The following is a 27,559-nucleotide window of genomic DNA, read 5'->3' on the forward strand; positions in this document are numbered from 1 at the left end:
TTTGCTTACCTTTTCCTAAGTTTTTTTTGTTTATGAGATTATGGATATAATGTTTTATTTATTCAGTGCTTTGCACCGAGATTGTTAGAATAATACACTATTAAGCAAACTGTCCTTGAACCGTTATTTTTTTATTGTCTGTATATGTTAATGAGTTGTTGCAGCTGTTACCTAATGTCGGCATGGTGTGTTTTGCAGATGATACCGCAATAATTATTAAGGAAAAGTCTTGGAAGGATGTAAAGACTGTTACGGAGTCTTCCATGAAAAAAATCAAAACTTGGCTTGGTTTAAATTATTTAACACTAAACTCAGAAAAGTCAAGCTTTTTATGCTTTTCTGTAGATTCAAGAACATCTAGCACATTAAAAGAGATCACATTACACGAAAACGACTGAATTATCTTGCAACCAGCAAATAAAAAGGCAGACCAAGGTTAAATATTTAGGTGTTATTTTGGATGAAAACCTAAGTGGCACCACCATGTTGAGTATATTTCCACTCGAGTTCGGAAATGTATTTATAAATTTCGTCAATTAAGACAATTTATGCAAAAAAAGACCCTTACGACCATTTATCAAGCTCTGGTTAAATCAATTATAAACTATTGCATAACAGCATGGGGCGAAACAAGTAAGACCATCCGGAAAGCTCTTATGATTACCCAAAAATATGTTACTACTTGCATTTCATATCTCACAATCATAACACTAGACAAGCTTTAAATAAGAATGTAACTATCCCAAAGACCACAAAACCTAAATATCAAAAAACTTTAACATATACCTCAACGAAAATCTATAATCAACTTCCCGTAGAACTCTTTTGTTTATATATTATTTTCTTAAAAATTGTTTTTATTTTAATTAATTAATTTGGATAGACAGGAAAAGCACACACAGTATTTTTAAAATAACATTGTGCATTGGGTATTCTTAGCGGTTAAGCAGTTGTTATTTTGTAATGTTATAATGTATGAATGTATTATCTGCTGAATATATATTATTATTATTATTATTATTATATATTAGGACCTTTGGGGTTGCTTACAAGGACATCCAAGAAAGATAGAAAGAGCTTAATAATTGTCTATTTCTAAGGATAGAAATTCGAACTTCGACAACCTGATGTTGTCGAAGATAAAGAAAATTAATAAATTTCTTTTCGCTATTATACCTCCAATAGTAAAAGCCAAGCATAGGCCAGCCAACTTAGGTATAAAGTAAATTTGAGATTTCTTAAACCACATATACTTGCTTGATTATATAGATATTTACTACGACAAAGATAAATCTTTTGGAAGCCCTTCGTTCAGACCCGTAAAATCCTTTAACTGGAAGTAGGAATTACGAAGACAGACTTTCGAAAGCGGCATCACTTTATTCTTGAAGAATTCTTGTTCCAGATAATAGTAAGAGACCCTCCAAGAGATACGTTGGAATAAGATCCTGCAAAAATAAAAGTCACTAGCTCATCTTTATATGTAACTTTAAATGGCTAAAGTAGATTAACAAAATGGGTGCTACTTAAGCCTTTTTATCATAGTTTTCTAGATTCCATTACCGAGCTGATTATCTCGAATAATAATTCAAGCAATTTTAAATAATGACTTTATCTGCTAATAGAATTGTTCCCCTTCCCTTAATTGTTGCCCCTTTAAAGGTCTTTTACTAAGGATTTTTCTTTATTGCATATTATCTTCTCAGGCTTATACTTTTTCAATTTTAGAATTTATATATATTAGAATTATATACTTTTTCAATATTAGTAATAATGTATCTTTATACACACATGCTCAAAATCTAAGGATATTGAATTATTTTAATTACAAAGTGGTTTAAAATTTTCAAATTAAATATTTTTTGTAAGTATTATAAATGGAGATACCCCAATAACAAATTAATGTTGACGTGATATCAAAATACGGATTTTCGTGGGAAAAATTTGAAACTTATTTACAATATATCTGAAACAACAAAAAAATAGTAATCAAAATTTTACAAAAGAATAGAGAAGAAAAAATGTAATATGGAATATGAGCTCCTCGTGCATTGATTGTGGCTCTACAACATCTTTCTATGCTAAGAATTAAGTTAGCCAGATCTTCAGGCGCAAATTTGTACCAATATTTTGAGCGCATGGAACAACAATAAATTCTAGACTGTTACGTAACTGCTGATTAAAAAAAATGATCTTAGTTCCACTCCCAAGAGAAATTTCTGCCCATGCCGTAATTATGCCTCCTCCATAACTGTAAACCTCCTGTATATGATGAATTCGATTTCTTGTGCCGGGTACCCTTCATATACGTATATCTGTATGCAAGCCAAGGCGAAATTCAACAGTACATAAAACATTTTTCTATTGACTTTGCTTCCAAGTGGTATCACAGTCTAACAAAATGTTAAGAAAGTTGAAATCTATACAGGGTGTGCCAACAAGGTATTTTCCTACAATTATTATTATTATTATTACATACTTGAAAAATTAACCAACACAGTTATTCACCTAAACTGCTAAAAAAAACAGCAAAATTAAATTATTACTAGGTATTCTTGCATAAATGTACATCGTTACACTAATTTCAAATTTTAAAGATCAATTACAATTATTATAAATTGTGTTCAATATGACCTCCTAAATTTTGTACGCAAGCGTTTACCCTTTTTGAGAATGAGTCATTAACCTTTACCAACATAATTGGCGTGACTGTTTGAAAAATCTCCCGAATTTTATTTTTCATATTTTCACTTGTGGTAGGAGTTGTTTGATAGACTTTTTTCTTCACATATCCCCACAAGAAAAAATCCAGTTTGGTCAAATCTGGGGACCTTGCGGGCCAGGAGACCGGCCCACCTCTCCCTATCCACCGGCCATCAAAATGCTCATTTAAAAAATTTGCAAGCATGGCTATAATGAGCTGAAGCGCCGTCATGCTGAAACCAAATCCTATCTCGAACATGGTCAAGCAACGTTTGTAGAAGGATATTAAAATCGTTTTGTAAAAAAGTTTAAATACATTTCACATTTTCATTTTCAGATGTCCATTAAAAAAGTGCGGTCCAATAACGTAATGTCCTATTATTCCTGCCCAAACATTAAGCGACCATCTATGTTGATGATGAATTTCTCGGGTGAAGAATGGATTGCTGGTGTCGTAATAATGAAAATTATGTTTATTAACACTGCCATTTTTATGGAATGTAGCTTCATGTAGCTCGAAAAAAGTACAAAATTTAAAAATTCAGGCTGACGAATCTTATTTTGCGCCCACTGACAGAAAGCCATTCTTGTTTCATAATCCTACGGAAGTAATTCCTGCAACAATTGAATGTGGTAAGGATGGAATTTTTCGATTCGAAGCATGCGAGATATTGATATTGCACTAAAGGGTAATTCTTTAGCAAGCTGTCTAACGCTTTTATGAGGATCTTCAACGACACTTAAAGCTACTGTCATACTATTTTCCTCATTTGTAACTGGCTTCACCCGTTCATGTTTTTCATAAATTACACTTCCTGTTCTGTCAAATCTTTCTTTTAGTTTTTGAAACACTTGTGCTTGGGGATGTCTCCTTTCAGGATAAAGTTGCGCATAAATTCTAGATGCCAAAAGGCTATTTCTTTCAGCAGCTCCAAGGGCATAGATCATATCAACAAATTGCTTACGAGGAAAATTCATATTGATTACAAAATGAACAATAAAAATTAAAAATCGATTAACTAATTCACTGATAACTTCTAAAATGGTTTTTGAAGAAAAAACATTGATCTTGTCTACTGCTGTCATAAAACTAATAAACTGACAATTATTATTTGACATTTAAATCAATGTTTTTAAGCAATCTTGATCAAAACTTAAAGAATACCCGTTTTATGCATAGTATTTTACAGAAAAGTTAAAATATCTCAAAAAGTACTTGGTTTAGCTATAGGATATATTAAATAAAAAATGAAGGTATTTGAGGGACAAACTTAATTAGATAAAAATATACAGGGTGTTCCATTTGAAAAATTTGAGATATTGCGTAAATAAATTTCAGCAAGTTTGAAAGTTCTTTAAAAACACCATGTATTAAAAAATTACAAATTATCATAGTGAGCTTAGAGGAGGTACCCTAGACTAACTGTGGTACAAGTTTTATAGGCGCAAAATAAAATTTAAGTTAATTATGATTTTTTAAACGAACCCTCTAAAAGGCAAAAAATAATATAAAAAAATTAATTACGTTGCAACGCCGCACGGAAATTTTAAAAACGTTACACCAAAGTAAAGTACTCCTTTTGCCTCACATTTTAGTACCATAAAATACAGGGCGTACCATTTAAAAAAAAAATCATATTTAATAGTAACTTTTTTGTGACACACCCGGTATACATAAAAATATTTTTAGTTCGTAGGTTTTTGTCAACCCTACAACTTTGCTGTAGAACTTTTTGCTCTACCTCGTATAGTTAAGGCGCTATCTTAGCCGTACACCTTGTTGGCACACCCTGTATACTTTGGTGGTATGTTCCTGAGCCCAAGCTAGTCGATTTAAGGGTTGGCATCTTCAAGGCCTGCGGCTTACTAGATTATCTTCTGTTAACCTTCTGTAGATGGTATGTCTTGAAACAATATGGGCTCCGCGCAGATGAATTAATTGTTTATTGTCATGCTGTTGCTGTGTCATTTCTTCGATCTTGTAAATGAACATATCGATCTATTCCAGCCTGAAGCATCCCTATAGCCCTTAATTTTTGACAAATGACGTTTAGGCATATTTAAACAATTTAAAAAACACCTTCGCAGTACTAGACTCGACAAGGAGCTAATAATATTATACATTATCGTTATTGTGTATTTAAGGCATCTTTAAAAAAAAAACATTTTTTTGTGAGTAAAATCCATGTGTAGTTTCTGCATTTGTAATATGTCAATTATATTTAATCGAGATTCGAAGTACTAGTAGTAAGAATAGGAATTGAAGTATACTGTTATTACATTATGTTATAACACGGTAATATAAATTTTTGTCTTACGATCATTCATGTCCATCACCTAAAAATTGATATTTGTTTTTTTTTTCAAATGTCGCTAAGTTATTATGTTTACTACTAGTACATGACAAAGAGAAGTAACGTTTGTTTTGCCCTAAGGGCAACGGTAACTTTTGGTTCCGCCAGCTGATTATTCTATTCGGATAAGAAACATAAATTCTATTATATGCATATATTAAGAAAATATAATATGTATTTCAGTCTCATCACTCAAAACAATGTAAAAATTGACAGTTATGACGTATGGCCATAGATTTATATGATAATCGATTTGCGACCCCAATTTAAGACACAAAAAAAATAATTTTTCGCTTAGATAAAGCTAATTTGATACAAAACTACAATTATTAAAGTTAGAATGATTTAATGAGGTAAAGACAATCATATTTCAAATATGTTTGTATAAAATGTGAGAAAAAATGCATTTGCTTGATCCTATTTTCTAAAATATAAATTGCAGATTTGTTTAAAAGCTTAGAACAGTCATACATTTTTACAAAAATTTCCAAATATAGGAAATAGGATGGAGTAAATGGAATATTTCTTGATGCCAAAAATACTTTTAATGATAATAAATTAATAATAATGAAAACTTAAATATTGACACTGATAATATTTAATCAAAACTTACTGGCAATAATACGTGTAGATTTGTTGTTGTTCCTCAAACACTTGAAGAATATTATCCATTTTTCTCATTTTATTTTACAATTAAATTTGTGAGAAGAGAACCGCACAGTGTATCGCGAAATATTAAAAAGTAATGTGTTTTATTGTAGATTATTTAAAACAAAAGCAGCTTTATTTATTTTAGATAAAGTTTCAGAAAAGTGGTCAAAAACATTTACTAATTTGCGAAACATCAGAGTTGCTACTGGCAAGGCGCTCAATGGACTATTTTTAGATGTTTTATTGATAAAATAAACGTTGAAGGATTTTTTGCAACGTCTCGTCCTGCCTACACTAAAACTTGTGGAGAAAAGATTGAAACTGAAATATTATTATTTTTAACTAAACACGGTAGCGAAATTTAAAAATTTTTTAGTGATTTACTTTACCAGTTTTTAAAATTAATAATGATTGCTAAGGAGAAATACTTATTTTAGCCTTTAATCGTTTATTTTGGATAACAACACAGATTTGCATGCAATAATTAACCAACCATAGAATAATTATTATTATATTAGATTTTTTTTATTTTAATTACAAAAATTGATTATCAAAAATATAAATAACTGCTCTAGAAAACTTCTTGATAATAGAGGTATCAAAAATTTGGCATTCTTTACTTGTTAAGCGACTCGTCCTAGTAGCGCGGGCAAGAGGCAATCGAAATAAAAAAAAAATAAGTAAGTATGCATTTTTTAACCAAAATAACGATTTATATTAAAAAAATAAAAGCAGTGATTTTAATCTAAGCAGTTATATTCCGAGAAATCTTGCAGGGCTAAGACCGCCATTAATGTGCCAGAAACCTCTGCATATCAGGCAAGATATCAAGTATACCTAAGCGTGCAGCTGGACATCAAGGTAACGCGGAGTAAACATGTCACCGAGACAGTCAACAAAGGAATCGCTCTCTTGTGGCAACTTCAAAGGGTGGTTGGCAGGAAGTGGGGTATAAAGCCCAAAATCCTGCACTGGATATATACCGCTCTAATCAGACCGAGAATAGTATACGGCTCGGAGGTAGTTAAAAACTAGCGAGACTGCAAAGGCTGTCCGGTCTCGGCATTACAGGTGCGATCAGAACCACACCAGATGTAGCTTAACATCCTCCTGGGCTTGCCGGAACTCTCGGGCGCTTGCAATCTATGTAAAGATGAAGGATAGCGCCACATGGCAGCATCGACCCGGGGTAGCAGGGCATACACTTATCACCAAAGTGGTAGAGAAGGAAATGCCAATTTTGCTGCCCCTCAATGCAAAGCCAGAGGATATTGTATGGTTAGGAGGTTCGTTTGAGGTTGACATAGCAAGCAGAGAAGAATGACCTAACATAGAGGCTCGACCTCGAAAGGAGTTGCAAATCTGCTCTCTTTTGTGTCGGGATTCCGTGTTTGGATCTGGCGCGCGTTTGGAAATATAAATTTTTATATGTATATTTTTCTCTACTATAAGAGTCTACAACAGAAATATACTCAATATACCTGTACCCCTCGTTCCTCCTTTCCTGCCTTCTATTAGTAAATAATAAGTAAGCTAGGATAATTTAGATTTCTTTTCTTTTCGGTTAGTTATGGATGTAGGGTATGCATGCTACTCGTACAGTTTATAATGCGGTTCGCGATATTTTTTTTTAAATTATAAGTGTATTCTTGGTCCTAACAGCTCCTTCTTCTGAGGGTAGCTGAAACATGACCTTTATTTCCTCTTTACAGTTACATGCTGAATTAATATACACTGATGGATTTCTTTTTCTTTGTATTTATATTGTAAACTTATTTATATCTATGAGTGAGCATATGTAATATCTTATGAGGAAATATAAGCTGTCTATTATTATTATTATTATTATAATTATTATTATTATTATCTGGTACATAGAAGGTTCAAGAATGGTCCTCACAGGACTGTCAGGAGCTGAAGTGTATCGTAGCTATACCGATCAAAGACAAGCTTTCTCGCTTGGAAGACATTCGTCAGTTTTTCAAGTGTTCGTCATTCTCGAGGTGGCTACCAGAACGACTTTTATCGACAGCCAGGTTGCGTTAAAAGCCATCAAAGCAGCCAGGACCGGTTCCAAACCGATCAAAGAGTGCAGCGATATACTGGACACATTGGGTAGGACGAAGACGGTTTTTCGTGTGTTGGGTTCCCGAACACAGCGGAGTGGAGGCCAATGAGTGTGCGAACGAGTTCTCGAGGCTCAGATCAGCCGTCCTACCGATTAGACCCGAACCATACCTTGGACTAAGTAAAAGGCACATTTTCCATATCCTAAGAACTGGGCATGAGAAAAAACCAGAAAAAACTGGAGTAGGAACAGTGTTTCTCGACAGGCTAAAGAACTGCTATTAAATACAACTAAAGCTAGGATAGCGTGGCTGCTATCCCGGTACAGATATTATTCCACACCTGACCGAAGTCCTAACAGGTCATTGCAGACTCAACCGACATCTGCATATCACTCATAAGCGTGGTGCCCAGCCCGCTGTGCCCTAGGTGTGGCATGGCGGAGCAAACGTCATATCATTTTATAGAAGAATGCGAAGGATGGATGCTCCATTCCTGCCACAGGAGGAACTAAACCACCACATCTGGGAAGGACTTCATAAGGAGGACGGGTTGCCTACTTAGGAAGACTGGAGAGGGTTGTCAGCGGTGATGACGGGGTTTCAGGGGCTGGCGGAAAGGCACTAGGCCCGTCCTTGACATTGTCCCTCCACCATTATTACAACTATTACTATATTGAGGTTAATAGACCTAAAAATTAGAAAATCAATTGACAACCCTTCCCAATTAAGACATTGGAGGGAGTATTTTTCTTTTCTAGGGATTGTAAGTGGCAGTAACCATTGGAAGTAAGTTTATGATAATTAAGTATTTCTATCAAAAATAAAATGTACGTATCTAGGGTTCAAAAAACAAATATGTATAAGTATAAGAGGCTTACAATATTCTTAAATATGTTTTGTTTCGATACCCTGTATATGTACCTATTAAAATTATTATTTAAAACGGAACGTATAATTAGGTATTCGTTTCTAAATATTAATATTTCAGTTTCCATTTGATAATTAAAAAAAAGTAATATTAATATTATCCTTTAGAGATTCCCTAAATAAAAAATTTAAAAGTAAAAATAAAGACATCAAAGAAATAAAGAATAGGCAGTTGGGAAGGGCTTTTAGGCCTTCTTGGTAGTTACTGGTCCCTCCTATCATTACTACTATCCATATAAGAAAATGTAATCCATATATGTAAAAAAGTTTTATTCTTTTTACATATGTGCGAAGAACATTCTATTAATTAATGATTTTTTGGCATTTTATAGGTTATTAATGCAAATTTCATAATTTCTGCTTCTTATCATTGGTAAACACCTTTTAAACTATTTATATATTTTTTCATAATTCAGCATATACAACATGTTTTTCATGTTTACTGAATTTTACAATATGCGTTAGTGGAATATACGCTTCTCTGGTAAATAGGCTTCATTTAAATATCAATGCAAAACAAATTATATCAAAAAACCTAACAAAAAAACGCATGCGTTTACCTTGAAAAGTTCGTGATGAATCGCTCAAACCTTCTTGCTGAAATTGACAATACCCGTCTAGAGGCCATACTGCACTAAATGTTTGCTAAAACAGCTTAGTTTTTATGTAAATAAAAACCGACTACTATTTTTCCTTGACTAAAGTGATTTAATTAGATGTATTCGTTATGCTATCGGGGTCAAGCTGGCTTAAAGTCTACCATGATTTTGGGGTCGCACTATCAGAGCACAAGCGGCTGTCTCTTGTAGCATTTGGGAGGAGTGCATGGTTTGGGAAAGGATGGTCTTACCTGGAAAATAAAAAAAAAGTTAATTAGATATAAAATTGTGTCAAAATTTGCAGATCAAATTATTTATTTGTTAAATTCTGCAAGTTGTCCATTATCCTACTTATAGTCTACTGTATTATAATTTCCTGTATATAATTCTTATTGGCCGAGCGGTTTTAACCCAACTTGATGTCGCAAAAATATAAGGACAAGAGCATAGTCAAAATACAGGTTAAACATAAACTAACACTAGAGCGTAATCCAAGACTAAAAGTCCAAAGATAGCCAAGAGATAAAGCTTTGGCTCCCAAATATTTCAAGGATAATTAAAGGTTAATTTGGTGTTCTTAGGATAATTTTTTTCTTATGGAATTCTATCGAACAGAAGAAAATATGTAACATTTATATAAAGCATTTAAACTGTAATAAAAATGGTTTTTGGTGCACCAAAATACTTCCATGATTAACACACATAAATGTTTCATAAAAGTAAAGATCTCAAAACATAGATTAAAGTCAAAATGATCGTTCGGATATCTGAAGAAATTTATTCACGACCCTTAGACAGATATCAAGAAACAGTTCTTAAAAAAAATCTTTGACAAGAAATGCTAGGATTCTTTGTTTAGAAGATTATCTTAAAAAAAAACAAACTAGATTTTCCAGGGGAGCATATTTGTTGGAATGTAAGCTACGGTAAGAAAGTAATGGTCTAACGAAACAGAGATAAATCATGTGGGAAGTATTGGTAAGTTGTGTCGACGGTGGCCAATATATATTGAATATTATTTTAAGTATACACATAATATATAGAATAAAATTAAATATGAAGACATTAAATTTAAGATGGTACTATTTTTTAATAGAAATTTTTCTATGACTAAAATATATTAGTAGATCTTATTTATCAACAGAATAAAGAACCTAGATATAGAGTAGAAAAAATTAAATATTGCTTGTTTTATTCTGAGTTATGAATATTATTTATAACTCTGACATTCTCTCACATTCACTTTTAAATGAAGGTTAATCGTCGTTGTTTTTATATATGGGCTTTCTAAAAAAAAGTGCTGGGCTGTTATTTTACTCTAACTATTTGTCATTACGTATATTAGACGTCAGAAGATTACTTTTAAAATGGGAAGTTATTCCTTTTAAAATACCATAGATTTACCAACTACTTTCGAAATTATATTGACCTCTGCTGGCATATATATTTCAGATATCGGCCTCCCATTTATCATATTGGTATTATAAAACTTAAAAATGTTTGGTAATATACCCGCAATAGCTTGATTTAGTTACTGGTGAATCATCCTGTATATACATAGTTATGGTCAAATATTTAGAATGTCAAAATCTATAGAAGTTCATTTAATGTGCATTATATATTCTGTTTAGTGTTATAATCGGATTATAAACATGAAAAATGCAAATGCACGAATAAAAAAGTACTGAAAAGGCGTCTGTTCACATAATTAGGAAAAAAACATTGGACCTTTTATGTCCTCCTTATATATAAGAAACTAGATAGACTAATAGATCGAGTGATCATAGAATATTTGCATGTTATCCAAGACATAAACAAGATGATACACTACTTTACAATGAGTACTTAAAACATGTCAGAAGAAATATAAAGCTTTAAAGATGTTTAAAATGAAATAATCCAAAAAACCTCCTAGCGCTTCCCTTAATTTAATTGGAAATCTTTGACATTATATCAAATAGACCCTAATGTAAATGGACTGAAAGTAAAATAGAAAGACTTGGAAATAAGATAGAAAAACTTGGAAATGGATATCGTTGAAACATAATGTCAGTATTTAGCCAAGTCGATATCTCAGGGATTATTTAGTTTGCCGTATAATGTATCTACTATAGAATAGTATTAATAATGATAATAATAATAATAAAAAAAGCTGTGTTAGTCTTAATTATGAATATTCCAGGAAAAAAATTAGGAACTCGCTACTAGCATCAGCAAGACGCGGGAATTTATGGAAAACATCATGGTATAAAGTAAAGGAGGTGATATAGGAAGTAATTATGATAAAAAAGATCATAATACAAAGTTGGTATAGCACGGATATAAATAGATTGCTATAGAACCAGCAAAAAAATCTACAACGTTGTCAAAAAAAGGGTGACAAGGACAGAAGAAGAAGAAAATCAGTTAACGAAAGGTAGTTGTTTTCTAACAACGAGAGTTATAAATTCTTCTTTTAGAGACAAGACTATATCCAGACCACAGGCACGAAAAAATGACTCGGAAGAAGGCTAAATAGAGACTAAAACGACGATGATCAAAAAGAAATCATAAGTGAATTAAAAAAACACCAATCGAAGAGACAAAAATCATTAACCGAGTATACGTGTGACAGCATCGTAGTTATTAAAAGCACTTAAATGAAGTTCAGTCTAGCAAAAATGCGAGGAGCAAAACAGAAATTGCATACAAGCAAGCATAATTCAACAAAATACTATTTCATATTGTAAAACATCAATATAATGTCTAAAATAAAAATCAATACAAAAATAAAAAAAACGTTGGAACCAAGGAAGAAAATCTCATAAAGCGTTAGAATGCGAAGCATTATAAGTGAAGTAATAAAATGGCCTAAACAAAATAAAATAAAAGGAAGAAGCACATACTAAAACTCATATTGCATTGGGAAAGCTGGTGGACAGTGTATCAAAGTAGTCATAGTAAGAGAAAGTAACCAAAAATGAAACAAGAAATATCCAGGCTATATAAGAATAATTCGGAATTACTAGAAAATAAAAGTTTTGGAGAGAATAAAGTGAATTTATAATAAACACAGTATGAGCCGTAACGGTCAACCGATAAGTGATAAAACTGACATACAATGAAGGAGAGGAAGAACTCTTTATTATTTATAATTATTCAGGCTAAAAAAAGAAACAAAAAATCGCGACAACAACTCTCAGATTACATCCGTTAGAAAAAATAAACAGCTAAATATTTGGATAGATGTTTGACTTTTTTTACAGGTACATCTTAATATTTATTAAAGGATAAATAAAATAAAATAAGAACTAATTGTCTATATAGGCTGTAATTATTGGTAAAAAACACAAATAATAGGAATAGTTAATACATAGTAATTAGTATAGACGACACAAATGTTTATAATACAGTAGAAGTCAATGGAGACTAAGACAGCCAAATATGGAAGACGTCTTTTAGGCATTAGAATGTGAAACTAATCAATTCACATCAAATAGGGAGAAGTTTTAACCGATTAATTAGAAGCTGCACATTAGGAAAACATTAAATTAAAGTAAGACGGAGAAACGTTACAAGCCACAAGGCTCTTACTTTCGAACATCCCTGAATATTGCTAGAAGTAGGGAGAGTACAGCCAATTCGTTTGACTTGAAGAAATAAATAACAGTAAAGTTTCTACAAGTGAACATAAATAGGTGCTAAATCATGAAATATGATAATGAGACAGTATTATGAAATGGGGAAATATTGGAAAATATGTAGAGGCAGTACTGAAGAACAAAAAAAAATGTTGTAAAAAAATTTTATTATAAAAATGTCTAAAAATCGACGGTTAATTATTTCGTCATCATGATCTTACAGCTGTCTCTCATATTAAAACAAATGTAGCAAAACATAACATAAACTAACTCACTTACATGATTAAAATTTATCCTTCAAAATTATTAAAATACATTTTCTTTTATTTTTAAATTGCACAACACGTCTTATTCACTTACACTCATTAATTTCACGGATATATAGTCAATAAATTAAAATTATAACCATAGTTGGGTAACATTGTGACGTCAGTGCGAAATCCCACAATATAGTGTGTTTACGTTTTATGTTTAAATTATCTCGGTTTATATTAATTATTGGCCAAAGTACAATTTTCAGTTTAGTCATTCACAGTTAAATTGTATATGCGTAACGGTTTGATCAAATGATTATATGCACTCATTACGTTATCATTCATTAAAATAAAAAAAAACAATGTATAATTAAAGGTTGTATATTAAACAAATTCACGAATTTACAACTTGAAATCTAATGGAATTAAAAACTTACATGTATACTCAAAATGAACGTATCATATTGAAGTTAAGCCAAGCACGTGAGAACCAGAAATGCGCGAAAAACTGCACAAAAAGCATCTTGTTTTATGATTTTAAACTTTGACCGAATTTCTACCAAATAATATAAACACAACCGAGTTAATTTTAGGAATTTTGGCAAACTTCCGCGATTTTTAACAATAATTACTTACCAAGTTTTACAGCGACGTAGAATAAAATACGTTAACCTTGTTTGCACGCTGACAAACATGCTTCAGTACCACGAATAAATTAAATGAGGTTTACTAATTTTTTAATGTGCTTATTTACAAAGTTGTTTTTACGTTACGACAGGTTTTGGCTCGGATTAATGCTGTACTAATTTCACTTCAATATGTTTATATAAATTGGCGGCAGTCAAAATATTCCATTAGTCAACTGAATAATGGTAACTTAATATAAATGTTAATAGGTTTAATTATATATTGGTGAATGCGCTAGTTTAATTTTTTTTGCTATTATATTATTATATTTGTTTTACTTTCTGTCATAAAATAATCAATTTCTGTGAAACATTGCCTCGCGAGTGACTTCATACCAACAATAGTCTTATACAGAGTCTTAAATGTACTAGTCTACAATAAAGGTACATCATCAGCTAAATTAGAGAAAAATTGTTTTCTTTAATTAAAATAAAAACTACCGTGTTTCAAAATGTATTGGTCACAAGGATACTTATAAACTATATGTTCATTGCAGAAGGGTTTCTTAAACCGCTTAGATAGCTCAAGATTGTTCTAGATTATGGAAAGGAGATCCATAGAATATAAACAATTATTCTCCAGTATTATTATTCAGTATAGAAATATTTAGGAGATTGGTGTAAATCACATTGATGAGCTTTTGAACAAAAACAGTTCATCGATTATTCTACGATATCAATATCGTACTAAAGGGGAGAGGCCACCGGTACCCTTTTTTCATATATGTGAATTGTCTTGAAAACAGTGTTCCAGCTAATTTATTAATTTTTTTTGATTGACTTTTCTATGTGACAGACGCGTCAGTGACTAGACTATTAGGTGCATTTAACTTTAGCGTATTATATTTTATAATATGCCTCATATAGTGTAAAGATAAAATATTTATCTTTATAAGGAAGTACCTATAAATAACGTATAAACATCTAAACTTGTACAATAACTAAGAACATGTTAACCGAAGGGATTAAATAAGACGAAGTTTTGTATGTCAATTTTTATTTAAAAACCGCTAAGCACTTTTGGTCTGTTAGACCATCTTCAACGTTAACAATTCACATTAAATGCCTAATTTTAAATAAGTACTTGGTTTTACGTTCGATCTAAGATTTTCTGGTAAGATTGTCTCGCAGTGTCATAAACATAGTCTTCCATAGTCCAATTTTAGAAGAAAGAATTATATACTTATAGATCTTCATCAGATCTTTATTAAGATCATAGGGTATTCTCCTTTTAAGATAATTAAGTAGTTCTATCCAATTCAGTTTGTCACCAAAAATCAAGACATTAGACAAGACAATAGAAATTTAATTTTATCTTTTATTAGAATATCAACGTTTTCTATATGGATATTGTTTAGTTCTGGATCATTTCTTTTTTTTTCATTACATGTATTATAGAGGATTTTTGTAGGGAGAAACTAAAGCTTGTTTGCATAGACCCTTTATATATAAAAGTTGTTTAAACATATTTTAATAATTCTTTCATTGGTTCCGGCTACGAAGACGAACATCGCGAAAAGTTCTGTACCTAATTTGGATTGGAATAAAGTCTGTCAAATAGTTCATAAATAAAGTGAATAGAGTTGTGCTAAGTACGGAGCTCTATGGGATTCCGTTTTTAAGTTCAAAAGTATTTGAGAAACAATTTTAAATTGCGGAGTCAAAAAGGTTTCAATAAACAATAGAAGATCACCTATATTACTTAATTCCTTCAATTTTAAAAGAATATTATGTTTCCAAGTAATGTCATATTAAAGTTATAAACTCAAAATTGAGATTATTATGCATTAATATAGCATATGTACACGTGTATAGCATATATATACAAAGTTGTTATTCGAGTAAAACTATTTTTCATAACATACACAATTACCGCACTGTTAAAAAATATAATAATAAAAAGCAAACAGTTAAATAAAAATAAACATACAGATAACTTCAGCCTACTTACACAACTCAGACCAGTATTGAGAAGAGAAAAAAAAACGAAAATCAACTAAGTTATAACACTGTTGTAAAAACTGATGTATTGTTTTGGAAAAAATAATGACCAGAGCCAGCTACTAGCAAATAATTTGAAATTTCACTGCACGGTAGTATACACCGCAAAACAGTTTTTCAATTTTTTCGTGTGATAAAAGGGAATATTAAAGTTAGTTACATTTTGAAGGATAAGGTTAGGTAAAGTGCCCCTTGCAATTAAGTATTCTGTAATATAAGATCGAGAGTTTTCCCAAGTATCGTCAAGAGGCTAATTAGTCATAATTAATCGAGACTAATGATATGTGTGGTCTTGGGCAATGGCTTTACTAAAGCCGTTTTCCATATGACAGGATATTTATCATTCTGTCAACATTTATTGAAACAGTCGCTATCGCAGAGGAGCCAAAAAAATCAATGCGAAACAGAAGTATATTATCTACTAATCTTATCAATATCCACAAATGTTGATTTATTCTATAAGAATGATTTATAAACATCATACTCTTCATTATTGATAATTTGAGGGTGTAATTTGATGAAGATAAAAAAAAAGATGTGATGGGAGAATAGCATTTTTATGTTTTGTATCTTATGATGCTCGGCAACCTCGCAATATAACACCTGACAGCGTCGCGTAGTTCTGTACGTTCTTACGTAGCTGTACGAAAAGCAAGATAATAGATAAAATGTATATGTATATAATAATATATATAATTAATATATAACTTGACTTCTCAGATATTATAGGTACTTAGCATCACAATGGAAATTATGAAAACAGAAGTTTTTAAAATTACATTCGCTAGTGGAAAATCAAATAAAGGTGATGATATTAAAATTGCAACCTAAATTTAATTGGAGATCAAGGACTCCAAATTTATAATTATTTTGAATATTGGGATATAGAGGACAAAACCAGACTTACAACTATTTTAGATAAATTTTATGCTTACTGTAACCCTGTTAAAAATCTTGTTTATGAGCATTTTCAATTTTTTAAGAGGGATCAACAGCCAACACAAAACTGTGCAACAACTCTAAGGCAACTTGCTTCTACATGTGAGTTTAAAGAAATTGACGTATTAATCAGAGATAGATTGGTTTTGGGTATTAAGGATAGCAGAATACAGGAAAGACTTTTACAGGAATCTGATTTAAAGCTTTCTGAACCAATAAAAATATGTAGGTCAATGGAAGCTAGTGTTGCTACTCAAAAAGAAATTCTCAGGCACAAGATCAAGCTGTACACTCTGTTAAACTTAGGAAACATAAACAAGGGCCAGGAAAAGCTGAGAATACATATCATAAAACTTCAACACCTGGGTATGCTGAGCAGTGTCAGGATAGAGCTGGGAGAAGGGTTGAAACATCAAATTTTGGTAAAGATCTTAAATTAAAAATCTGTTCTAGTTGTGGTTTAAGACATGCAAAAAACTGTAAAACAAAAGTAAGTAAAATACTTGTAAAAGAAAATACCAAGTACATGGAGTCGCTGCAAAAAGTGACATTTCTGACACAGATTTTGAGGTTCACAGTTCAGAAAGTAATAAAGTCGTTTGGACTGTAATAACTCCAAATGTGAATGCTGTGGAATGGTTAAAAACTGTGGTTATTAAACAGTCAAAAATAAGCTTAAAAATTGACATTGGAAGCCAAGTTAACATCTTGACTTACAAAGACTTTAAAGTGTTAAATATAAAGATTCTGTAATTTTGGTAAAAAATCAGTAGAGCTTTCGTTTTATGTGTTAAGTCGTGGACAATCTGCCCCGTCGATTTTAGGTTTAGAAGGTGCAAAACTTTTGAACATTGTAAATAGCACTTTTGAAATTACTTATTGGAATGAAATACCTGATATGAGAAGCCTGAAACAAATTCTTGACAAACATAGTCCTGTTTTTAGTGGTATTGGCAAAGTGAATAAAACATACAAAATAACTTTAACCAGTTGCTTTGAACCTTAAGTATGTGCTGCTCGAAAAATACCTCTATCGAATACGAATTGATAAATACTGATTATCTAGAAAATTACCCAAAGGTATACTCTGTCCTTGCAACTTCTAAAGAAAATGAACGAAAATTGCTAAATGCAATTTCTATAGATCCTATTATGCAGAAACTCATAAATTATACCATTTCAGGCTAGCCAGAACATAAAGGCAATTTGAAACCATCAAAGCTTAAATTATATTGGAATATTTGCAGCGAAATATATCTATATAAAAATATTCTTTTTTATAAGAGGCGAATTTTAATATCCTTAGCCATTAGACCTGAAATATTGGAATTTTTACATCGTAGTCATCAAGGAGTTGTTTCATGCAAAAAGCTTGCTCAGGAGAGCGTATACTGGCCCGGAATCAAGTTACATAATTTGCCAGGAGTACTCTTGTAGTAATCAGAAAGAACCTTTGACACCTCATAAAATTCCGAAATTATCCTGGGAAAAAGTGGGTATAGATTTCAAGAGTCATAAAGGTACCGACTTTCTATCTGTAACTATTTCAGCAAATTTGTCATAGTCAATAAGATACCTAATAAGGCGGCACCCATGACAATATCTTCTTTAAAAAATGTGTTTTGCGATAAATGGCATACCTTAAGAGATATTTTCAGACAACGGTCCTCCTTTAATTCCGCAGAATTTGCTGATTTCGTTTCAAACTACGACATAACTCTTAAAACATCTAGCCCCGAATACTCCCAAAGTAATGAAATGGTCGAACGGTCAATTCAAGCTGCTAAAGGTCTTCTGACAAAATCCCTTGTAAGTAAACAAGATCCTTTTGTTTTAAACTATAATGTTACTCCTAAGCAAGGCTTGCCCGCTCCATGCGATGTTCTAATGCATACAAAAATTGCTTTCCAATTCACAAAAACTTTCCAATTTCACGCAGCCTACGTAAAACCCAAATTTAGCTCAAAGGGTATTAGAGAAAAAATGGAATGCAAGCAGATGCAACAGAAACCGAACTATGACCAACATGCTAAAAAAGTGCCTGATTTACAGCCAAATGATAAGATATTGATTCAACGAGGCCTTCGTGATTGGAAACCAGGGGTAGTCATTTTTAAAGGTGCATATAATGACTATTATGTTCGAACCGAGCAAGGAGGCGAATATAGAAGAAACCGCATTGATTTAAGACCCTTAAGAGAAAGAAATATTTCCAATAAAGTTCAAGAACCAGTTGTTTCAGATTATTTTGAATATTCTGAAAATAGACATTTCAGCGAGACTCAACCTACTGCACAGGCTTTACCGCAAGTCTATCTTTCTGTAAACTTTATGGACAATAACATTTCTAAAACAAAAAGTGTTAGGTTAATTAAGCGCCCTGAAAAACTGGACTTATAAAAATTAAAATGTGTGAGCTTTTATATATTTTATATATATTTATATATTTTGTAATTTTAAGTGTTGCTGTTCCTTTATCTAAGTTTATAAACATCATTTATGTTATGTTAATAATAAACTTTCTTTTATTTTTTAATAAGGAGCGTGTACTCGCACTATACTCTAAGTCGCAATATAACACCTGACAGCGTCGCGTAGTTCAGTACGGTAATAGCTGTGTGTATTAAGATCGTTCATGTATCTAACTTAGAAATAAATAAGTCTAACTAGATAACCCTGTGCCTTTTTTATTAAATCTCCTTACCTATCAAGTACCAAATATTACAAACATTTGACCAGTTCCGGATTCTCTGGGATGGCTCTATCACCTAGGCTGGCAAATCAATTGCCAATTCTTGTGACAGCTTTCAGGTTTTTAGGGAATTCAAATAAAACCCCAGAATAAACATTCCAACTATTGTGCTTTTACCAAATCTTTTTAGAATTATTTTTAACTATTGTTCAATTGAAAAGTCAGGTAAGCCTTTTTTTCACTTCATTTATTGCAGTTGATAAGTAATCCTTAAGATCCAGGTAGTATTTTTTATCAGACGAAGCAAGTGAGCGCTTGTATATATGATATGTTATTTTATTTAGTTTTATGATTTCTTTGATTGTGGCAGTTATATATGGTCGTGTTCTAAGCTTTATTATTTTTAAAGGTGCAAAGTGATCAAAGATTTCAATTAATAGCTTGTTCAGCATTTCAATGGAGTTATCAATAGATCCTTGAGTCAATATTTGGCCTCAATCAGTATTACTCATAAAAGATTTAAACATATTTTTATCTAAAATTCTAAAATAAGTATTAAGGTTATGGTATATTATATCGTACACTTCCACTGTTCCGACTTAATGACTTGTATACCTCGATCCACACAGATCACATCAATCAGACTCTTAGAAAATTCACATAATCTATTTGGTTCGGTAATCGCCTGGACCATTTACATTTATAGCTTCTATTAAGATATTACAGTCATAGTGAGCATATACAGTCAAAGCAATGTGTCAACAACCTCTATCTTTCTATAACTGCAAAAAGGAGGGCTGCATGGAATATCCAGTAAACAGTGCAGCTTCTTCACCCTAATAGCTAACCACAAATGTTCCAAAATAATAATTTAATCAAAAAGTTCTATTCAAAGTTGTACAAGATAGGTCGGCAATTAGCAATATGAGAATACAGTCCATCGCCACGCAATAAGCGGTCTGTACGAAAATAGTTGACAACCTGGTACACTTATCATATTGTTCTGGTAATCCTTGGGTAGCCACGTTTTAGTTACTGTAGATATGTGATATATCTTTCTTGGTATCAATCGATTCTCTAACATCTCTAAAGAAAATAATAAGAGATCAAATATTAACCGGAGAAATATTAAAATGCTGCTACCGAATTTTAGCCAGCATATGTTTTGATATCTTTAAATTTTCATTTTCTATGTTGCTAATGTCGGGGTACGTACCAGAAGAAAGGGACTCTTAGGAGAGGAAGTACGAGTAATGGTAGAGTTATGACCTGAGCATGAAATAATTGTGTTATGTTGATCACTTAATAAGCGTGCTCAGAAAACGTCATAATCATCCAAACTGACATTAAGTGGCGCAGAAAACCTATCCGTGTTGTACCCTACTATTGAAAAATTAGTGGAGTTGGTGTAAATCAATGTAATTCGTACTAGAGCTACAGTGGTTCATTAACTTACAAACTAATGCAGCAACAAAATTTGGTTTATTAAAATCAACATATGATATTTGACTAGGAATACCTTCTTTAGGCCCAATGCATATACACTTAACTTACAATTGAACTTATATAAACATTCATTAATTTCTTTATTGGACTCTATAAATTGCACTAATACTAAAATTATGTTTGTTGTCACCGAATAACTTTTAAGGTATGCGTTCAACTCACCAAATCAAGGATAAGTATGTTTTTGGCAAACATTCAGCAAACATAAATTGAAACAGTTAATACAAATCATTTCCATGTGATTTGAATTTTGAATTTAATTTGTAGACAAAATCCGATACACTAATATTCGATGCAATTATCATGAGAATGTTACGTGTACACTTTTTATTTGAAATACTTATAACAATATAGTGGTATTTTATTAAAACTGGGCCATAATGAACAAGGGATTGGGGTAGTCCCATTTAAAAGTCACACTTCTTCTCAAATATTTTGATATTAAATACGATATTTAAAACTCTCTTAGACTTAAAAAATGTGTGTTAAAGACGCGCTAAAATATCCAGACGTTTACCATACAATCATTTAAATAACTTGCTTTTAGATGCTTCATTGATGTCCAGAGAGCAAGTTAACAGGTATTTCTTTTGTGCCAAGGAGTCCTAAATGTCTATCTCAAAACCTGCTAGAGGGTCTATTGTAGACCTGTGTTGACAAGAACGAGGTAAGACGACTGTTTATTTAATCCGTATTTTAAATATATGATTTGGCATTGGTGTAGGTCTGTCATTTTTTGCTTTTCTGGGTTTATGAATCGGAGCTGTAGCAGCGAATCTATTTATAAAAATATTTTAGTTTGAAAATCTGAATTCTTCAAAAAATTTTTGGGCAGGCCTTTCAGGAAGTGGGAAAACTTACTGATCCACTCCAGGCAACTAGAGCGAAAGGTAGACCAGCTCACAAGCCACGCACCCTGTAAGAAATACCTACAGAAACTTGGGAAAGTAGATACACCGCTGTGTAGGAGTTGTGAGAAAGAGGAAAAAATCTCTCTTCATATTCTATGCTCCTGCGAAGCATTCAACCAGACTAGGGCGATAGCATTGGTCGAAGCCAAACTTTCGCCAGAGAGGATAAGAATCACACCACTGGGCAAAATATTAGACTTCCTAGAAGTAAAAGAATTGAATGTGGGAGTAAATCTATGGGGTACAATAATAGGGTTACAACAGAGCAGACTGCAGTGCAGTGAACCAACTCGTACCACCTAGCGAAGAAGTTTTAGTAGGTAACCGGTCTGTGATATGAGGTAGTTACAACACCTTTTTTTTTATTGAGGAAAAAATTAACTGCCGTAGTAACTTCATAAGAGCCTTGCTTCAATGAGAGTCTCAACTCGAAGTTCATTGGATCTGATTGGTAAAAGAGGAAATTCAAATGGCCTGACTTTAAATGAACACGAACAAGACGAACGAAACAATGGATCCTCGGGGTCGCCGGTACCAAAGAGAATCTCATTTGGCTCCTTGAAAAGTACAGCTAACTTAATTTGTCAATATGCACATGACTCATTATTTGTTCGGACTGAATTATCGGTAGCAGAACTATCACCTGCTTGCTCAACAGCTGAAGAATAAATTAGAGTATGCGTCGTATACCATCCATTCGTAATTGGTGAAATTCAGCAAGCATGTATGTTAGCTTGAAGAAATTGTCAATGCCAATTTTGTGTAACATTAGATGTCTAAGAGTGCAGTTACATGCTGTTCTCGACTGAAAATATAGTATCCAACAATAGAATAAATATATTCTTTTAGAGTGCAGTTACATGCTGTTCTCGACTGAAAATATAGTATCCAACAATAGAATAAATATATTCTTTTAACATACCAGCAATTTCATAATAACTAATGATAGGAATATTATATTGATTTGTTGTATCTATTGTAAGAAAAAAATCTCATCTATTTCCAACAATCCTCAAAATTTGGCGATAATCCCCAGCAGAAACAGAGAAGCACTTAGCATCCTCAGTCAAAGTATACTTCGAAAGGGACTATTCTTCAGGCTTATAATATGTTATTCAGGGATTTCTAGCAGTCATATCATAGAAGTTATGCAAGTATGTCACAGAAAAAGAATAAGTACAAAAATTGCTATTATTGCCACTTTATAACTTAAATAAAAATTGTGATTATACTCTTAACGTTATCTTTTAGATTTACCGTAACTTTTTTAAATTAGGTTCATAGATTTCTTACTCATCCAGAAGCCCCTCAACTTCTTAAATCCAAGTTTTTATTATACACAGCAACTCATAATGTTAACGTGAGATCACGCCTTGCATTTACTGTACTACAGCATGAAACAGCGCTGTTTCAGAGATTTTCAACGACATCAGCATATTTAATCTCATACCTCATTATTTTAAAATTCTTAATATAAATAAATTTTTATATAATTAAATTTAAATCACGACAATTTTTAATAAACAAACAAGTGCAAACATAAAATAAATTCTTGGTGATATTCACCTGTGGTGTCATATTTCATACTTCTACTGCGATCAAGAAGGGTCGGTTGCTTTTTGCTATGAACATGCATATACAGTTATGGACCCCCAGGTTTTTTTTGTTTTATTAACTTGAAGGGATATTGTTACATTATCTGTTTAAAAAAGCGAATCAGAATAGAAGTTAGCTAGAATTCGCCCTAAATTTCCATATTTTTTTTTGTTTTCATTAACTTATGTAACTAGTTTTAGACGTAAATATATATGCAAATATATATTTGAATATATATTTATAATATGTAAATATATAATATTGATTTAATATTATACATTTACTTATATGCAATAGATTTAAGCGAGCTCAAAATTAAAAAAAAAAAATTGTGACTAATATTTTCCCAACTCAAAGAGATAAGTTAAAGATATAGTGATGGAGCGAGTTGGATTAGTTGAACATTAATTTTTAGTGCAATGTTATTCCGTTGTAGCTAACATAAAAGAATAATCAATAATGTATTTACTCTTTTCCTACAGGTTGCACGCATAGTTTATATTTCTAAGACTATTAAAAATAACTACGCCACTGCTGATAAAATCAAAATAAATAGCGAAGTAAGCTATAGAATGAATCATGTGCAACATTGCCAACGATCGAAATATCTTATTGGGCTCTTTCACTTATATTATTTTTAAGCAACAACAAATAGTTTTTCAATACAATATGTTATATTATTGTCCAATATATGTCTGTCTACTTCATTTCTAGAATGAAAACTATGAAACTGTGAAATTAATGACCCTATAAATATATATAATTTTATTGTAAAGCAAACGACGATGGAGACGTTTCTACGTTTTTTAAAACTGTTAGTATATACGTTAAAAAATAATCATAGATTTTTTTTGTACTCAGGATTCTGCAAATAAATTTATCTATATAAATATTAGAACAAACATTCGAACAAGGGGAATCAGAGTATGTTGAGGATCCTGACGGACATCTGACATTCTGAGGATGACAATATATATTTGTAAGTTGCTTTTTAATTGACCAAAAAGTAGATATTAGTATAGATATTTAGATTTTAGTAGCATACGCCCTCTCACCTTACTAAATACAGCAACACCTCCTTAGGGGGTACAAACACATCATTCTCATCCATGTACCCGAATTTTATCGCCATGCTTTTCGCTTTTAAACGCATTTTTACATCGGGCCCGGTTAATAAATCTACGTTAGCAAGGGTTTCGGCCAAATCTTCCACCATACTCAGTCTTCTTTTAACAGCTGCTATATCCATGTTTATTTCATTGATCGGTTGGGATGTTTTTGATAAAACGTCCATATTTCTTATTTTTCAAAAACTTTAACTTCAAATAAAAATTTGTACAATAAACTACCTTTCTTGAATTATTAACAACTATATTAAAATCGGGTTTTCGTGGATTATATAGTTTCCTGGGCTTATTGTTCATCAAAAACCCATCACGATTTTAACACAAAATAGCCATTAATAAAATTTAATATATTTTTTTAGATTGACCTCAATAAAACAAAGGATTTTTGAAATTAAAAATAAAGTCTTATCGTTATTTAAACAATTGAATATCAAATTTTGATTATTGATGTTGGCAATAGTTTTGAGTGAAAACTATTGCATAATCGAGTAAAACAAAATGCACATAAAAATGCTCGTGTTAATGATATTTCACTCGGAATTTACAGAACATATAAAACATTTAAAGGGTTGTGATTTATCACTAAAATAAATATCCCGAAGCAAGTTACTCACTAAAAAAACGGTCGCGAGGAACTAAATCCGGTGGAAGTGGCGGTCGCAATTTTATACGGGTACGGAAGTATGAGTATTTTGACCGACCTTTCTTCGACAGAAAAAATCTGTAGGGAGACCTCGATCTTTACTGTTAATTGATCGTGGTCCTTTTATGTACGTGTAATTTTAATTACTTTTTCAGGCCGCTAGTATGTTTTGTTTGGATTGATAATTAGTGTATGGTTTATGATTGATTTCTACAAGGTGTAACCTATATCAGTACAAGTTTATACTTTCTGTAAATGAGGGCACTAAATCTATGACTAAGATATTATTGAATAAAACACATTATTTATTTCGTGTTTCTTCTATAAAATTCTTAATATCCTCGGATAGAACTTTAAAAACGTAATTGCTTTATATCCTGATTTTGCGTATCACTAATATACCACAATTGTTATGTTCTCTCTAGGGACGTAAAAATGACTTTTATATTTACACTGTTTTTCTTTAAAAAATATATTGTAATTTCTTTTAGAAAGATAAAACGATTACTTTATTAAGTAAGTTAGAGTTAATAAATTCATCTAAATATATTCTAAGTAAAATCTGTATTGTTGTGACGAATTCATAATGAGTTACTTATTATATTGGGTATTACGTCATTTATTGCAAAAATCAATTTAGAAATTGTTATCTCACATGCTCAAAAATTGAAAAGAAAAAAAAATAGACTTATTCACGTATTTAAAAGAAATATGAACTCAAATCTGTAATGATACCGTGCGATATACTTAATTTAATTAAACTTATAATATACTTACGACATACTTATTGAACTTAAATTAAATTAAGTAAAAATCTTAATTTAAATGCTTTTATAAAAAATGTTGCTTTTTTAATATACGGTTTACACAAAATGTGACTTTACTAAGAAGAATCTCTCTATGGAAAAAGTGATTTACGGGTACAAATTAAAACACACTTATGAATACGACTTGTAGCTGCACTCGAGATCTGAATTGGTAAGACGTTTATATTAAAACAGCAAATATGAAGTAAACCATGGTAATGATCCATTTTATATTTTAGACCAATATACAGTGGAATACTCACCGCTAAAATAAGTAAATAATTACTTCTTGTATTAAAGCAAATATTTATTATTTGATACATGGATTAATAATTAAATGAGTTAAATTAGTACTGAAATTTTAATGAATTTCATTAATTAATATTTAGGCCGTACAAGTAATTACTTTTGCTTTTATTTTCTAAATTGTTAATTACATCTTGATTACATATACGTTTATCAAGACTTCGGTACCATTGACAAATAAACTGCAAAATAGAATAATGCCCAAGCAACACACCATAGTTAAATAAACGTTTTGGTTTACACCAGGTGTACATTTTTGTCCGCGTGATATACGCTAAGGAATTTAATATTATGTGTATGCAATTTACGTTCAACAAGAAGCTTTATTACATGTTAATAATATACAATTATTATTTAATAATAAGTTAAAGGTTGAAGTATGGTATATTGTATACTATTTAAAGACGCTTAGAAAATGATTTAATTAAATAGAACTTATATATTAGAAAGAATATTAGAGCTTCTAAATCAATATACTTACCATCAATAGAATGTTGAATTTTTAGTTATAGAAAACCTGTATAGAATTTTTATTTTAATCGTTAAATAATTGTTGATATGGAATTTATAATAAAGGTATCTATTTAAACTTAAATTGTGGTATCTTATAACGGGTGTCCAGTAACCCTACCGACAAACTTTGCAGGGTGATTTTCCAACAGAAAATAATTTTTTTCTATGTGTATCTAAGTTCTAAACGTCTTAATTTCGAATCTACAGAGTCTTAAAATTAAAAAAAAAAGTTTTTTTTTAAAAAAACTTTACTATCAATATAGATTTTTTTTTTAAATTTTCAGATGGGGTTTATGCAGGGTACATTTTTCGACGCACAAGATAAAAATTAATTTTTATCAGTGGTGTCCATCGTAAATATTTTTTCATAAAAAGAAGTACACCACTGCATTTATCCTTATTTAGTTTTGAGGAAATTTGGATTATTGACCTTTTTTTATTTGTATATCTTATTTGGTATAATTATTGTGTTTTATATACGTTAATACATTTCCTACTTTTTTCTAGATTTCCCTGTGTATTGTATTCCATTATAAAACTATAAAATATATACGTCAATTAAAAGTATATCGTATGCTACACAGTAGCATATACGTGACATCGCAGTCATTTGATCAAATATTTGAGGTGTAGTAAGCGAGTTCAAAAACTAGATA

General features: G+C 31.3%; 1 protein-coding gene across 7 annotated transcripts in view; it reads right to left on the minus strand.

Moving 5' to 3' along the window:
• The window catches only part of LOC126739490 (nocturnin), a 46,765-nt gene that overhangs the window by 16,014 nt on the left and 3,192 nt on the right, over positions 1-27,559 (minus strand). The window contains exons 1-2 of one of the 7 annotated variants that reach the window (XM_050445212.1): positions 13,814-13,976; positions 9,265-9,554 (exon numbers count right to left, since the gene is read on the minus strand). In XM_050445212.1, coding sequence (XP_050301169.1) covers positions 9,265-9,332 — 68 coding nt within the window. In that variant the 5' untranslated portion in view covers positions 9,333-9,554; positions 13,814-13,976. Of the gene's footprint in view, positions 1-5,670; positions 5,829-9,264; positions 9,555-13,202; positions 13,358-13,614; positions 13,776-13,813; positions 13,977-24,563; positions 24,882-27,559 lie in introns of those variants that run through there. The other 6 variants (XM_050445221.1, XM_050445232.1, XM_050445240.1 and 3 more) reach the window with 6 other exon arrangements.

This window comes from Anthonomus grandis, chromosome 1 (assembly GCF_022605725.1).
Source record: "Anthonomus grandis grandis chromosome 1, icAntGran1.3, whole genome shotgun sequence".
In the NCBI taxonomy this organism is placed as follows: domain Eukaryota; kingdom Metazoa; phylum Arthropoda; class Insecta; order Coleoptera; family Curculionidae; genus Anthonomus; species Anthonomus grandis.